Genomic DNA, 16,848 nt, shown 5'->3' with positions numbered 1-16,848 from the left:
ACCAGGCTGATATACAGTACAGTATGACCCAGCATCACCAGGCTGACATACAGTACAGTATGACCCAGTGTCACCAGGCTGACATACAGTACAGTATGACCCAGCATCACCAGGCTGATATACAGTACAGTGTGACCCAGCGTCACCAGGCTGATATACAGTACAGTATGACCCAGCATCACCAGGCTGATATACAGTACAGTGTGACCCAGCATCACCAGGCTGATATACAGTACAGTGTGACCCAGCATCACCAGGCTGATATACAGTACAGTGTGACCCAGCATCACCAGGCTGATATACAGTACAGAATGACCCAGCGTCACCAGGCTGATATACAGTACAGTATGACCCAGCGTCACCAGGCTGACATACAGTACAGTTTGACCCAGCATCACCAGGCTGACATACAGTACAGTATGACCCAGTGTCACCAGGCTGACATACAGTACAGTATGACCCTGCATCACCAGGCTGATATACAGTACCATGACCCAGCGTCACCAGGCTGATATACAGTACAGTATGACCCAGCGTCACCAGGCTGATGTACAGTACAGTATGACCCAGCGTCACCAGGCTGATGTACAGTACAGTATGACCCAGCGTCACCAGGATGACATACAGTACAGTATGACCCAGTGTCACCAGGCTGATATACAGTACAGTATGACCCAGTGTCACCAGGCTGATATACAGTACAGTGTGACCCAGTGTCACCAGGCTGACATACAGTACAGTGTGACCCAGCGTCACCAGGCTGATATACAGTACAGTATGCCGCATACTGCAAGGGTTGGGCCGGCAAATCGGAGATGTAACCCTCATTTCCCCACGCCGGTATCACAGTGGCAGCTGCGGGGAGAACGGATTAGTCTTCTCGTTGCGATCAGCAATCTGATTATAGATGGACCCTCACATCTCTGTGTGCAATAAACATTGGGAGAGTATATGATTACAGAATAACACTGGTGTAAAGCTCTGCGGGATGAACGGCTAGAATACGGGGAGTAGACAGCAATTGAAGCGTTAATCTGCATTTAGTGTTACATATGGGGTTTATTTCCTAATCTATGCTATACATTTACATTGCTTTCTACATTCTACATTTCTATACACAGGCATACAGTGTCAGGTGTTTATAAGAGTATATATATTTGCGTGTAGACATAGATAACTATATACTGATAGAAAGTCTTGCTGCAAAGCACCATGGTAGGCTCTGGATATATACAGATACACTGCAGAAAATGTGTATACTAGAAGGCGGCTCTTTCAGCTTCCTGAGGTGCAGATCATTATCTAGCCAAGGTGTAGCCAGGTATCCAGTCCTAGAGGTGCAGGTATCTGTCCTCTCTACCAGTCATACAGGTACCAGGTATCCAGTCCAAGAGTTAAAAGGTATCCATCCTCTCAACAGTCCTACAGGTATCTAAACTCTCTTCCAGGTCTCAAGGTGCCAGAGCCCAGAGCCCTGGAGGTGTGAGGTATCCAATCCTAGATATACTAGGTATCTGTCCTCTATCCCAGTCCTAAAAGTACCAGGTACCCAGTTCTGAAGGTGTCTGGATATTATTGCAATCATTGATATGTGGTGCATTTTTTAGTCAATTTGAGAGTCTACAAGTCCCATGTATAATCCAGGTGTCCATAATAGAGAGAGAAGCACACTATGGAAAGTTGCCCTGCAACACTCACTCCTCCTAATTAATTCTATTGTCTCATTACCTACAGTACATTCTCTAGCTTCTCCTCAATGTTTCCCAATGATGTCCTCTCCTTGCCCTTCTCTCACCGGGCCCCTCGGAGTCGGGCACTAGGTTTTGCTGTCAGTCTTCTCTTGGGTGACATTTTGATGACATCATGGAGAGATGGCTCTTTATATAGAGCAACTGCAAAAGAGAAGATACATGAGCCATTGTGCAAACATCGCAAAGATTCACTACTAACCCCACTTCTAACACCATATGTCCGCTCCTCACCCTCACTGAGTTTGGGCACAAAGTGCCCAGCCGGCCTGTGTCTTTTTACCCTGTTACCCTCCATGGCCCGTCCATCTTTATTAATGCCCAAGTACCATCCGCGACCAGAGCCACGCTGCCGGTAGAGTGTGGACGAGTAAGTAACAAAATAATTGTCAAAGACGCTCTCTTTGAATTGACACTCGGCTGTAAAATTAATCTGAAAGACAGAAGGAGGAGAGATGTTACCGTTCAGGCAATGTGGGCATCCAGACGGCATTCTCTACCTTCACACCAGCACTAACTAACATCGGCCATGTATTCACCCTCATGGTGTCTTAGCACAGTGGGCTTATTACACATGGCTGTACACCGGTAATACAGTAAATATTGCTATACACAGTTAATAAAATAGACATTGGGTACATGATTATGTATCACATAGCTGTAATTGCATTATACATATATAAGGAGGTTAAACAGATTATGACAATACCCCCGTGCGACATTAAGTGAAACATAACTTCTGCTCATCATATGTTATATTGAGTGTGAGGACCATGTAAGACACCGCCCAATGGGATGATGGGAAATCACAACAGCCCTCACCAAAGGCCCCAGTAACCAGAATTCAGTTGACTACATTCAGACTTTGCACATGATATCGTGATGTGTTGTCTAAAGCTGGGCATCCACTATACAATTATCTGTCAGATATCTGTCCAATCTGGCTCTATCTAGAATGAAAACCTGGTAATGTATGGGAGCAAATGACAATCATCCATTTGCTCACAAACACTGGAAAATAGCCAAAAATGGTCGTTCAGACAAATTGGTTAAAACACACAATTTTAAAAAATTTGAACAATTTTTTTGTCCTTTTTTCAGTGTTTAAAACCATATGATGGACTGTCATTTGCTCCCATACATTACCATGTTTTCCTTCCAACCATCCAGATTGGACAGATATCTGACAGATAATTGTATAGTGGATGCCCAGCTTAATACTTACACTTTTATTAGTGCACAATCTTAATTTAGAATTTTAGGAGTCTAATTGTCATCCTTTAATTTCTAAAAATAAGTGGGTGAAAATTAACATTTTCACATACTGTTGTAGAAATTAAGTTACAGACCCAGTCATCACCATGTAATGCAGAAGATATCACTGATATCTCCTAGTTACAATTTTCCCCGATCATTTCCGCAATTTCTACAGTCGGGAACTTGGTAGTGTTATTGTACGCCATTCTGAGATGGCGTACAGCACCCGATGTGTTCACAAGCTGCCGTTTACACTAATGACCTCTCACCTACTAAATCCAACCAGCAAACTACACCCTCACCATGTGGAAATGCTTGTTCTGGTGGTGGCAGGTTTATAGGGGTTTGTGATGTAGCAATTGCATGTGGTATGTTTTGCCCTATAGAAAACCACCAAAAAGTCTTGGTCTATTTGTGGTCAGTTTTGTCATCTGTTTACATAGGAAATGTCAAAACCGACGACAAAACAGACCACAAACACATCGTCTATAGCCGTCGGTTGCCATCTGTTTTAAACTTAGTAAATTTACCCCCCTGTCCCATTTTATCGCATGGAAATGATGTTTCACTGGAGGTTTCTAAATCCAAGCGGAGGAGAAGACAGAAGATACGTACGGAGTTATAGAGCCGTCCTTCCGAATTCATGGCCACGTACTGGCAACAAGCAGAACTCTGGATGGCCACCACTCGCAGACCCACAGGGATGACATTGAAAAGAGCTTGTTGGGCACATAAGAGAGAAGAGAGAGACGTAGAAAGTCAGAGAGGGATATTATAAAACTGGAGAACGTGGTTCCGGAGAGAGTGAGGGAGAGAGATGACAATACTGAGTCAGGACAGGGGGAACTTAGAACAAAACTGAGATACTAGAAAATTGGGAACAATGAGTCAGGGAGCGATGATCCGATTAGAGAGAACAACATGAATGAAGAATTAAAGGAGGGAATAAGAGGAGAGGCGTTACAGCGGCAGAACATACTACTCACATGTATGAAACGTATACATTAGCTTCTCCTGGTCTACAAAATCCAGGTCATTTTTATGGAGAGAAATCTGTACCAAACTGGTCCAATCCAACCGCAAATTTGCCCTATTGTACCCTGCACGTCTTCATATATTTAATGGCAAAGACTTTAGGGAATTTACATCTCCTACGGATGCCCAGGAATTTATAATTGAAGAGGATCTTGAGCGTTCAGCTACACATGAACCATCCTCCTCCGACTAATTTAGATGTACTGTATACTCTTCATATAATTCACTTTACTCTATTTTTCATTTGGATTAGAGTAATATGTTCTATATAACTGGATATCTCCTTTTTTTTATAAATGAATAGCAACTATTTCTATTTTAATGTTATTTCAATAGCGTACCTAGTTGGCTTCTATAAGATGGACAGGATGTGTTTCTCTATCCGTATATTTAACTCATGAATTTCACAGTAATTATATTCTATATATTTGATACTTTAATCCTTTGAGTATCTACTCCACTATTTATATATACCAGGTGCTACTCGGCTTATCTTAATGTTTAACGGCACTTAGTACAATTATACCATGGGCACCAGCCCTGGCAGGGAAGTTATAGATTAGTTATTTCTCAGTATTGTTGGTGTCGTATGTTTGACATTATTATTCTTCTCAAAACGATGAAGATATTTCTACATTTTTGTTTGTATTTTCCCTCATATCAGCTCTCTGATCGTGTTATTTCCCCTCCGATGTTTTCCCCTCCTCTGTCCTCCCCCATTTTTGTTTTTTTTCTAGTGACAATGTTGCCTATTCTTAAGCGATTTCTTGTAACGTATTATGAGACCACTTAACGTCTATTCATGGAATGTTAAGGATATTCACACTCCTGTAAATCGGAAGAGAATTCCTACTTATTTAAACAAAGCTCGTGCTGATATCTCCCTCTTACAGGAGACTCACCTGACGGGTACAGAGCATGCTGAGATTGGGTTATTGGGTCATAAGGTGTCAGCATTTGCTTCCTTCTCCTCTAAAGCTAGAGGCGTAGCTATATTAGTGCATGAGAATTACAATACACCACACTACCACTGACCCAGATGGCAGATTTGTCAGTGTAGACGTTACCATTAATGATCATAGATATATTGTTGCCTATGCATCAAATGTCTGCAGTAAAACTTTTTAAAAAATGTATTGTGAAGTTATACCCTCATTCAGACGCACATATTCTATTGGGAGGAGATTTAAATACTGAGGCACCCACCACACTTGATAGACAATCTAGAGCCTCACGCGTTGTACACAGTCCCAATATTGGCATTCCCTATATTTGTCAGCAACTTGGTCTGACGGATATTTGGAGATTGCACAACCCAACATCTCGAGAAGTTTCCTATTTTTTCCCTCCTCATAAATCCTTTTCCCGAATAGATTATTGGCTTACTTCCTCCTCTATAGCAACTTCAGTCATAGATACTGGTCTGGATCCTATTGCGGTCTCTGACCGTGCACCAATTTGGATCCGTTTAGCCCCTGCCAGTAGTGTGGGCTCTCATAGACAATGGCTTTTCCCATCCATGTTAGCTAATTCCCAGAAATTTCAAGATATGCTCCGTGCTGAATGGGATACTTTTGTTTTTAATAATGCAGCACATGTTCAGGACCCAATTATATATTGGCAAGCAGCAAATGTGACTCTATGGGGTGCTATCATATCTTACCGTAAAATTTTAAAAAGAGATCACTAAGACTTTTTTAGAAGCCCAGGCTGATCTTACTTCTGCCAATCAAGCTATGCAACATCTCATCTCCCACTAATATCCATTCTTATAGAACTGCTAAGATACATTAGGATACAGGGAACAAAAGGTCTTACAGGAGTAAACTCTTATTTCATAAACATGGAAATCAGGCAGGTCGCTTGCTCTCTGATTTGTTGGGCAGCAGACAGCAATCTGACATTAAAGCACTCAGGAATATTGATGGACACCTGCAATATGGTGGGGAGGGTATTGTATCTATATTTCACCAATTTTATACTGACTTTTACTCACAGGATTCCCCCGACATTGAAAATCAAGACAGATTTTGGGAGAACCTTTCTTTACCACAAATTACTGGACAGCACATGTCTATGTTACTAGATCCTATAATCCCGTCAGAGGTTGGGGCAGCTATAAAAATACTGAAGCCTTTAAGATCTCCAGGTCCAGATGGGCTCACAAGTGGATTCTTCAATATCTTACAATCTCACATTATCCCCACGTTTGTAGATTTTTTTTAATACCCTTATCACAAATAACACTTTGCCTTTATATTTTAATACAGTCCTCATAAAGGTCCTCCCAAAGCTGAGACGTTCTCCGGAACTTCCATCCTCTTATCGCCCAATATCGTTGTTAAATACAGACTGTAAATTATTTACAAAAATTCTAGCTGAAAGGTTGAAATTGGTCGTTCCTACTGTTATTGACCCCGACCAGACAGGATTTATATGGGGCAGACAGTCGGTCCCTAATATTCGGAAACTACTTATGGCTACACTTCAGAAGAAGGAGTCTAATGGGGGTGGTCTGGACATCTTGCTCTCCTTAGATGCAGAGAAAGCTTTAGATCTGGTGGTCTGGGACCAACTTTATGAGACTCTAAAACAATTTGGTTTCAGTACACAATATATAGCATTGATTCAGATGATACATTCTAATCAAACTTCATAGGTTCTTAGTAATGGCTATCTCTCTTCTCCATTCTCTATCTTCAAAGGTACATGACAGGCATGTCCCTTATCCATGTTGCTTTTTGCTATAGCCCTTGAACCAACCGCAATAGCTCTAGGAGTAAATACAATTATACAGGTATTACAATAGGCTCAGTAGAGTTAAAAACATCGCTATTTGCGGGTAATATGATGTTGTTCATCTCTAACCCTTACAGTTCCCTTCCTATCATTTTGGACCTTATAGCTCTTTTTAGCTCTTTTGCGGGTTATCGGATCAATGTACAGAAATGTGAGATGCTACCTGTGACCATCGCCATGGGTTATGGCGATTCATCAAAAGCCTGTGTCATGACTGTACGTATTTTGTGTGATCTGGATAAAGTGTGTGTATTATTATAATTCCCCTAAAGGATATATTTCAGAAATGGCTGTAAAGTATGTCAAAATTGGATTGCATTAGCTAAACAGAGCAAATGGCCACGTGACAACTAGCCTGTGAAGACAAGCTTCATGGACATAACGTCTGCCCCCATCTAGGTGGCCCTGTTCGAATACAGCAAGAGGGTCGTTTGTAGCACCTTACATTAGCAGGCTTCCTACAATAAAATACCTTCAAAGCCAAGAGTGTTATCTGAGGTTTGGGTCCTGTAGCTGTGCTAATTTGCATCTACACAGGCCCTGGGAGAACAAAGGACTGTACATTTGAGCCTGAAAAGGGTGGGGGCTGCTGGGGCATGAGCAAGTCATGGAACTATAATACTCAGCATTCCCCACTGCTATGTGTTTACTTCTAGGGATAGCTGAGAGCGAAGAAGTGCTCCCCATGTCGGTCTATGGTGGTCTCCCTCCACACAGATTCTCTAAGACTTCAGTGTAAGATACCTTAGGATTCTGACTTTCTAACCTTTACTTATCTGTAATCAATCTGTGCATTTATTATTATTACTATATATATGTCTTGTTTATTTACCTATTTTTCTTGTAATTTAACCCTGGAGATATTTCTCAAGAAATACTAAAACTTTATCAGCGTGATCTCTGTGCTCTAATGAATTCCCGTGCCTGTAGAGGTCCATGCTATAATTGCGTAATCACTGTGAGTTTAAGTGAGATTTATGTGTCTGGCGAACGTAAGAGCGCTATTTTAATACTCTTTGTGGTGGCAGCTTAAGTAAAACCCACGTCACAACCACCCAGCTACGTCAGGTTGGCGTATTTGAGCGCAAGCTGGGCACGGTGTCGTGACACTACCCCTTAACTATCATAGTTCTACTTATAATTCTTCCCATCTTTGTCAACAATTTGGTGTAAAATGTGTACAAAACTCCCTTAAATACTTCGGTATTCAGATCCCAACTAACCCTTCCAATCTATACCTTAACAATTTTACACCCTCTATTAAAAATATTTTCTCTCAATTGGAAAATTGGATTAATCTCCCTCTGTATTTATTAGGCAGAATTGCCCTGATTAAATCCGTTATTTTCCCAAAATTAGCCTATAAAATGCAGATGATACCGATAGCTTTGTCTAAGATATACAATTATGTACTTCAGCTTTCACTAAATTTATATAGCAAGCAAAGAAGCCAAAGATACATAGGAGTCATTTGCTACAAAGTAGGGAGAACGGTGGCCTAGGAGGCCCAGATATAGCTGCCTTTTCTCAAGCTACGTTCTTTAGATATATCTCGGATTGGTTGCTGGTCATTTCTAATTATACAAATAAAGTGTTAGAAGAAGCTTTATTTCAGCCATATGCACCAGCTGCTTTACTTCATCTACCAAAAGCAGATATTCCTGCTAATATACGTAATCACTTATTCTTTCAGGATACTTATGCTGCTTGGAGAAGCATTTTTTTAAAAACTAACTACAGAAGATACAGTTACCAAATATATTCCTTTATGGGGCAACCCAGACTTCCCACCATCTTTGCAGAATATTTGGTTCATGCATCGGAAATGTAAAGGGATAAGTGCAATCCGAGATGTATTTGTTCCTGGTGGCTTACTTAGGTCCATCTTCCAGCAAAACATTTTTTCATGTACTTGCAAGTTCGCCTCTATGCAAACACCAAATTTCCTAAAGGCATCAACTCCACACAACCTCTGTCTAATGTGATAGGACATTTGCTACGGATACGTTCTACATATCCCTACTGAATCCGATATCTGTACCCCCATTTGTTACTAAAGGACCCTGATAGATTATGGCGTAATCTTCAGGTTACATGGTCAAGAGACCTTCCTGAATTAGGAAACATTCAAGAATTGCTTTCTCACATAGGGACTATACTAAACACATTAAGACCCTCTAGATTACATGAGGTCCATATCAAATTCATACATAGAGCATTTATTCCTCAGAAACGGAAATACATTAGTTCAGGCTCCACTGGTCAATGCCTGAAGTGTTCTATGGACAATGCATCTTATATTCATGCTTTCTGGTCTTGTTATAAGATCAAACAATTCTGGCATAAGGTTTTACAATTTATTAATGAAACCTTTGATATTAACCTGCCCTTATTACCTATCCCAATGTTATTTGTACATTTCGAAGCAAGGAAAGATGGAACAAGTATGCAGCATATTTTACCACTCTTAATCCTTATACTCACGATAGCAAAAAAGCTTATACTTTGAATTATGGATGAAGAGGAAAGCCCCTTCCATTGAAGAACTTAAAGCAATGATATTAGAACATATACATTTTGATAGTCATAATGCTCTTTCTGATATTGGACAAGGTGTGCCGAGATTCTATACTAAATGGGAACCGTACCTTCTCACTCTCCCATTCTCTACTAAATGGGAACCTTACCTTCTCAGTCTCCCATTCTATACCAAATGGGAACCGTACCTTCTCACTCTCCCATTCTATACCAAATGGGATCCTTACCTTCTCACTCTCCCATTCTCTACTAATTGGGACCCTTACCTTCTCACTCTCCCATTCTCTACTAAATTGGAAACTTACCTTTTCACTCTCCCATTCTCTACTAAATGGGACCCTTACATCCTCACACTCCCATTCTCTACTAAATGGGAAACTTACCTTCTCACTCTCCCTTTCTCTACTAAATGGGACCCTTACATCCTAACTCTCCCCTTCTATACTAAATGGGAACCTTACCTTCTCAGTCTCCCAATCTATACCAAATGGGAACCGTACCTTCTCACTCTCCCATTCTATACCAAATGGGAACCATACCTTCTCACTCTCCCATTCTATACCAAATGGGAACCGTACCTTCTCACTCTCCCATTCTATACCAAATGGGACCCGTACCTTCTCACTCTCCCATTCTATACCAAATGGGATCCTTACCTTCTCACTCTCCCATTGTCTACTAAATGGGAACTGTACCTTCTCACTCTCCCATTCTATACCAAATGGGACCCGTACCTTCTCACTCCCATTCTCTACAAAATGGGACCCTTACATTCTCACTCTCCCATTCTCTACTAAATGGGACCCGTACCTTTTCACTCTCCCATTCTCTACTAAATGGGAAACTTACCTTCTCACTCTCCCTTTCTCTACTAAATGGGAACTGTACCTTCTCACTCTCCCATTCTCTACTAAATGGGAAACTTACCTTCTCACTCTCCCTTTCTCTACTAAATGGGAAACTTACCTTCTCACTCTCCCTTTCTCTACTAAATGAGACCCTTGCCTTCTCACTCTCCCATTCTCTACTAAATGGGAAACTTACCTTCTCACTCTCCCATTCTCTACTAAATGGGAAACTTACCTTCTCACTCTCCCTTTCTCTACTAAATGGGAGCCTTACCTTCTCACTCTCCCATTCTCTACTAAATGGGACCCTTACCTTCTCACTCTCCCATTCTCTACTAAATGGGACCCTTACCTTCTCACTCTCCCATTGTATACTAAATGGGACCCGTACCTTAGCACCCTTATTACCGCCTCTCACCCATGGAGGTGCCTTAGCACCCTTATTACCGCCTCTCAACCAATGAGGAACCTTAGCACCCTTATTACCGCCTCTCAACCAATGAGGCACCTTAGCAGCCTTATTACCGCCTCTCACCCATGGAGGTGCCTTAGCACCCTTATAACTGCCTCTCACCCATGAGGTGCCTTAGCACCCTTATTACCGCCTCTCACCAATGAGGTGCCTTAGCACCCTTATTATCGCCTCTCTCCCATGAGATGCCTTAGCACCCTTTTTACCACCTCTCACCCATGAGGTGCCTTAGCACTCTTATTACCGCCTCTCACCCATGAGGTGCCTTATCACCATTATTACCGCCTCTCACCCATGAGGTGCCATAGCTCCCTTATTACCGCCTCTCACCCATGAGATGCCTTATCACCTTTATTACCGCCTCTCACCCATGAGGTGCCTTAGCACCCTTATTACTGCCTCTCACCCATGGAGGTGCCTTAGCACCCTTATTACCGCCTCTCACCCATGATGTGCCTTAGCACCCTTATTACCACCTCTCACCCATGGAGGTGCCTTAGCACCCTTATTACCACCTCTCACCCATGGAGGTGCCTTAGCACCCTTATTACCGCCTCTCACCCATGAGATGCCTTAGCACTCTTATTACCGCCTCTCACCCATGAGGTGCCTTATAACCTTTATTGCCGCCTCTCACCCATGAGGTGCCTTAGCTCCCTTATTACCGCCTCCCACCCATGAGGTGCCTTAGCACCCTTATTACCACCTCTCACCCATGAGGTGCCTTAGCACCCTTATTACCGCCTCTCACCCATGAGGTGCCTTAGCACCCTTATTACCGCCTCTCACCCATGGAGGTGCCTTATCACCTTTATTACCGCCTCTCACCCATGATGTGCCTTAGCACCCTTATTACCGCCTCTCAACCATGATTTGCCTTAGCACCCTTATTACCGCCTTTAATCCATGATTTGCCTTAGCACCCTTATTACTGCCTCTCACCCATGGAGGTGCCTTATCACACTTATTACCACCTCTCATCCATGAGGTGCCTTATCACCCTTATTACCAGCTCTCACCCATGAGGTGCCTTAGCACCCTTATTACTGCCTCTCACCCACGAGGTGCCTTATCACCCTTATTACCACCTCTCACCCATGAGGTGCCTTAGCACCCTTATTACCGCCACTCACCCATGAGGTGCCTTAGCACCCTTATTACCGCCTCTCACCCATGGAGGTGCCTTAGCACCCTTATTATCGCCTCTCTCCCATGAGATGCCTTATCACCCTTATTACCACCTCTCACCCATGGAGGTGCCTTAGCACCCTTATTACCACCTCTCACCCATGAGGTGCCTTAGCACCCTTATTACCACCTCTCACCCATGGAGGTGCCTTAGCACCCTTATTACCACCTCTCACCCATGGAGGTGCCTTAGCACCCTTATTACCACCTCTCACCCATGAGGTGCCTTAGCACCCTTATTACCACCTCTCACCCATGAGGTGCCTTAGCACCCTTTTTACCACCTCTCACCCATGGAGGTGCCTTAGCACCCTTATTACCACTCTCACCCATGAGGTGCCTTATCACCCTTATTACCGCCTCTCACCCATGAGGTGCCTTAGCACCCTTATTACCGCCTCTCACCCATGAGATGCCTTATCACCCTTTTTACCACCTCTCACCCATGAGGTGCCTTATCACCCTTATTACCGCCTCTCACCATTGAGGTGCCTTAGCACCCTTATTACCACCTCTCACCCATGATGTGCCTTAGCACCCTAATACCGCCTCTCACCCATGAGGTGCCTTATCACCTTTATTACCGCCTCTCACCCATGAGGTGCCTTAGCACCCTTATTACCACCTCTCACCCATGATGTGCCTTAGCACCCAAATACCGCCTCCCACCCATGAGGTGCCTTATCACCTTTATTACCGCCTCTCACCAATGAGGTGCCTTAGCTCCCTTATTACAGCCTCTCTACCATGAGTTGCCTTAGCACCCTTATTACCGCCTCTCAACCATGAGTTGCCTTAGCACCCTTATTACCGCCTTTCATCCATGATGTGCCTTAGCACCCTTATTACCGCCTCTCACCCATGAGATGCCTTAGCACCCTTATTACCGCCTCTCACCCATGAGGTGTCTTAGCACCCTTATTACCGCCTCTCACCCATGAGGTGCCTTAGCACCCTTATTACCGCCTCTCACCTATGATGTGCCTTAGCACCCTTATTACCGCCTCTCACCCATGAGGTGCCTTATCACCCTTATTACCGCCTCTCTCCCATGAGATGCCTTAGCACCCTTATTACCGCCTCTCTCCCATGAGATGCCTTAGCACCCTTATTACCACCTGTCACCCATGAGGTGCCTTAGCACCCTTATTACCGCCTCTCACCCATGATGTGCCTTAGCACCCTTATTATTACCACCTCTCACCCCTGAGGCACCTTAGCACCCTTATTATTACGGCCTCTCACCCATGGAGGTGCCTTAGCACCCTTATTACCACCTCTCACCCATGAGGTGCCTTAGCACCCTTATTACCACCTCTCACCCATGAGATGCCTTATCACCTTTATTACCGCCTCTCACCCATGAGGTGCCTCTCACCCATGGAGGTGCCTTAGCACCCTTATTACCACCTCTCACCCATGATGTGCCTTAGCACCCTTATTACCACCTCTCACCCATGGAGGTGCCTTAGCACCCTTATTACCACCTCTCACCCATGGAGGTGCCTTAGCACCCTTATTACCGCCTCTCACCCATGAGATGCCTTAGCACTCATATTACCGCCTCTCACCCATGAGGTGCCTTATAACCTTTATTACCGCCACTCACCCATGAGGTGCCTTAGCTCCCTTATTACCGCCTCTCACCCATGAGGTGCCTTAGCACCCTTATTACCGCCTCTCACCCATGAGGTGCCTTAGCACCCTTATTACCGCCTCTCACCCATAGAGGTGCCTTATCACCTTTATTACCGCCTCTCACCCATGATGTGCCTTAGCACCCTTATTACCGCCTCTCAACCATGAGTTGCCTTAGCACCCTTATTACCGCCTCTCACCCATGGAGGTGCCTTATCACACTTATTACCACCGCTCACCCATGAGGTGCCTTATCACCCTTATTACCACCTCTCACCCATGAGGTGCCTTAGCACCCTTATTACCGCCTCTCACCCACGAGGTGCCTTATCACCCTTATTACCACCTCTCACCCATGAGGTGCCTTAGCACCCTTATTACCGCCACTCACCCATGAGGTGCCTTAGCACCCTTATTACCGCCTCTCACCCATGGAGGTGCCTTAGCACCCTTATTATCGCCTCTCTCCCATGACATGCCTTAGCACCCTTATTACAACCTCTCACCCATGGAGGTGCCTTAGCACCCTTATTACCACCTCTCACCCATGAGGTGCCTTAGCACCCTTATTACCACCTCTCACCCATGGAGGTGCCTTAGCACCCTTATTACCACCTCTCACCCATGGAGGTGCCTTAGCACCGTTATTACCACCTCTCACCCATGAGGTGCCTTAGCACCCTTATTACCACCTCTCACCCATGAGGTGCCTTAGCACCCTTTTTACCACCTCTCACCCATGGAGGTGCCTTAGCACCCTTATTACCACTCTCACCCATGAGGTGCCTTATCACCCTTATTACCGCCTCTCACCCATGAGGTGCCTTAGCACCCTTATTACCGCCTCTCACCCATGAGATGCCTTATCACCCTTTTTACCACCTCTCACCCATGAGGTGCCTTATCACCCTTATTACCGCCTCTCACCCATGAGGTGCCTTAGCACCCTTATTACCACCTCTCACCCATGATGTGCCTTAGCACCCTAATACCGCCTCTCACCCATGAGGTGCCTTATCACCTTTATTACCGCCTCTCACCCATGGAGGTGCCTTAGCACCCTTATTATCGCCTCTCTCCCATGAGATGCTTAGCACCCTTATTACCACCTCTCACCCATGGAGGTGCCTTAGCGCCCTTATTACCACCTCTCACCCATGAGGTGCCTTAGCACCCTTATTACCACCTCTCACCCATGGAGGTGCCTTAGCACCCTTATTACCACCTCTCACCCATGGAGGTGCCTTAGCACCCTTATTACCACCTCTCACCCATGAGGTGCCTTAGCACCCTTATTACCACCTCTCACCCATGAGGTGCCTTAGCACCCTTTTTACCACCTCTCACCCATGGAGGTTCCTTAGCACCCTTATTACCACTCTCACCCATGAGGTGCCTTATCACCCTTATTACCGCCTCTCACCCATGAGGTGCCTTAGCACCCTTATTACCGCCTCTCACCCATGAGATGCCTTATCACCCTTTTTACCGCCTCTCACCCATGAGGTTCCTTAGCACCCTTATTACCACCTCTCACCCATGATGTGCCTTAGCACCCTAATACCGCCTCTCACCCATGAGGTGCCTTATCACCTTTATTACCGCCTCTCACCCATGAGGTGCCTTAGCACCCTTATTACCACCTCTCACCCATGATGTGCCTTAGCACCCAAACACCGCCTCCCACCCATGAGGTGCCTTATCACCTTTATTACCGCCTCTCAACAATGAGGTGCCTTAGCTCCCTTATTACAGCCTCTCAACCATGAGTTGCCTTAGCACCCTTATTACCGCCTCTCAACCATGAGTTGCCTTAGCTCCCTTATAACCGCCTTTCATCCGTGATGTGCCTTAGCACCCTTATTACCGCCTCTCACCCATGAGGTGCCTTAGCACCCTTATTACCGCCTCTCACCCATGAGGTGTCTTAGCACCCTTATTACCACCTCTCACCCAAAGGGTGCCTTAGCACCCTTATTACCGCCTCTCACCTATGATGTGCCTTAGCACCCTTATTACCACCTCTCACCCATGAGGTGCCTTATCACTCTTATTACCGCCTCTCTCCCATGAGATGCCTTATCACCCTTATTACCACCTGTCACCCATGAGGTGCCTTAGCACCCTTTTTACCGCCTCTCACCCATGATGTGCCTTAGCACCCTTATTATTACCACCTCTCACCCCTGAGGCACCTTAGCACCCTTATTATTACCGCCTCTCACCCATGGAGGTGCCTTAGCACCCTTATTACCACCTCTCACCCATGAGGTGCCTTAGCACCCTTATTACCGCCTCTCACCCATGGAGGTGCCTTATCACCCTTATTACCACCTCTCACCCATGAGGTGTCTTAGCACCCTTATTACCGCCTCTCACCCATGAGGTGCCTTAGCACCCTTATTACCGCCTCTCACCCATGATGTGCCTTAGCACCCTTATTATTACCACCTCTCACCCATGAGGTGCCTTATCACCCTTATTACCGCCTCTCTCCCATGAGATGCCTTAGCACCCTTATTACCACCTGTCACCCATGAGGTGCCTTAGCACCCTTATTACTGCCTCTCACCCATGATGTGCCTTAGCACCCTTATTATTACCACCTCTCACCCCTGAGGCACCTTAGCACCCTTATTATTACCGCCTCTCACCCATGGAGGTGCCTTAGCACCCTTATTACAACCTCTCACCCATGAGGTGCCTTAGCACCCTTATTACTGCCTCTCACCCATGGAGGTGCCTTATCACCCTTATTACCACCTCTCACCCATGATGTGCCTTAGCACCCTTATTACTGCCTCTCACCCATGAGGTGCCTTAGCACCCTTATTACCACCTCTCACCCACAAGGTGCCTTATCACCATTATTACCGCCTCTCACCCATGGAGGTGCCTCAGCACCCTTATTACCGCCTCTCACCCATGAGGTGCATCAGCACCCTTATTACCGCCTCTCACCGATGGAGGTGCCTTAGCACCCTTATTACCGCCTCTCACACATGGAGGTGACTTAGCACACTTATTACTGCCTCTCACCCATGGAGGTGCCTTAGCACCCTTATTACCGTCTCTCACCCATGAGGTGCCTTATCACCCTTATTACCACCTCTCACCCTTGAGGTGCCTTATCACCCTTATTTCCACCTCTCACCCATGATGTGCCTTATCACCCTTATTACCGCCTCTCACCCATGAGGTGCCTTATCACCCTTATTACCGCCTCTCACCCATGGAGGTGCCTTAGCACCCTTATTACCGCCTCTCACCCATGGAGGTGCCTTAGCACCCTTATTACCGCCTCTCACCCATGAGGTGCCTTATC

At 45.2% G+C, this 16,848-nt stretch overlaps 1 protein-coding gene across 1 annotated transcript in view; it reads right to left on the bottom strand.

The window, feature by feature from the left end:
* Positions 1-808: 808 nt before the first annotated feature.
* FGF11 (fibroblast growth factor 11) overlaps positions 809-16,848 on the bottom strand; it is an 86,844-nt gene continuing 70,804 nt past the window's right edge. The window contains exons 3-5 of the mRNA XM_088462994.1: positions 3,621-3,724; positions 1,983-2,181; positions 809-1,892 (exon numbers count right to left, since the gene is read on the bottom strand). Coding sequence (XP_088319120.1) covers positions 1,792-1,892; positions 1,983-2,181; positions 3,621-3,724 — 404 coding nt within the window. The 3' untranslated portion in view covers positions 809-1,791. The remainder of the gene's footprint in view (positions 1,893-1,982; positions 2,182-3,620; positions 3,725-16,848) is intronic.

The sequence above is a fragment of the Taudactylus pleione genome, unplaced genomic scaffold (assembly GCF_031769625.1).
Source record: "Taudactylus pleione unplaced genomic scaffold, aTauple2 ptg001305l, whole genome shotgun sequence".
Lineage (NCBI taxonomy): Eukaryota > Metazoa > Chordata > Amphibia > Anura > Myobatrachidae > Taudactylus > Taudactylus pleione.
This window is presented reverse-complemented; position numbering and strand designations above follow the sequence as displayed.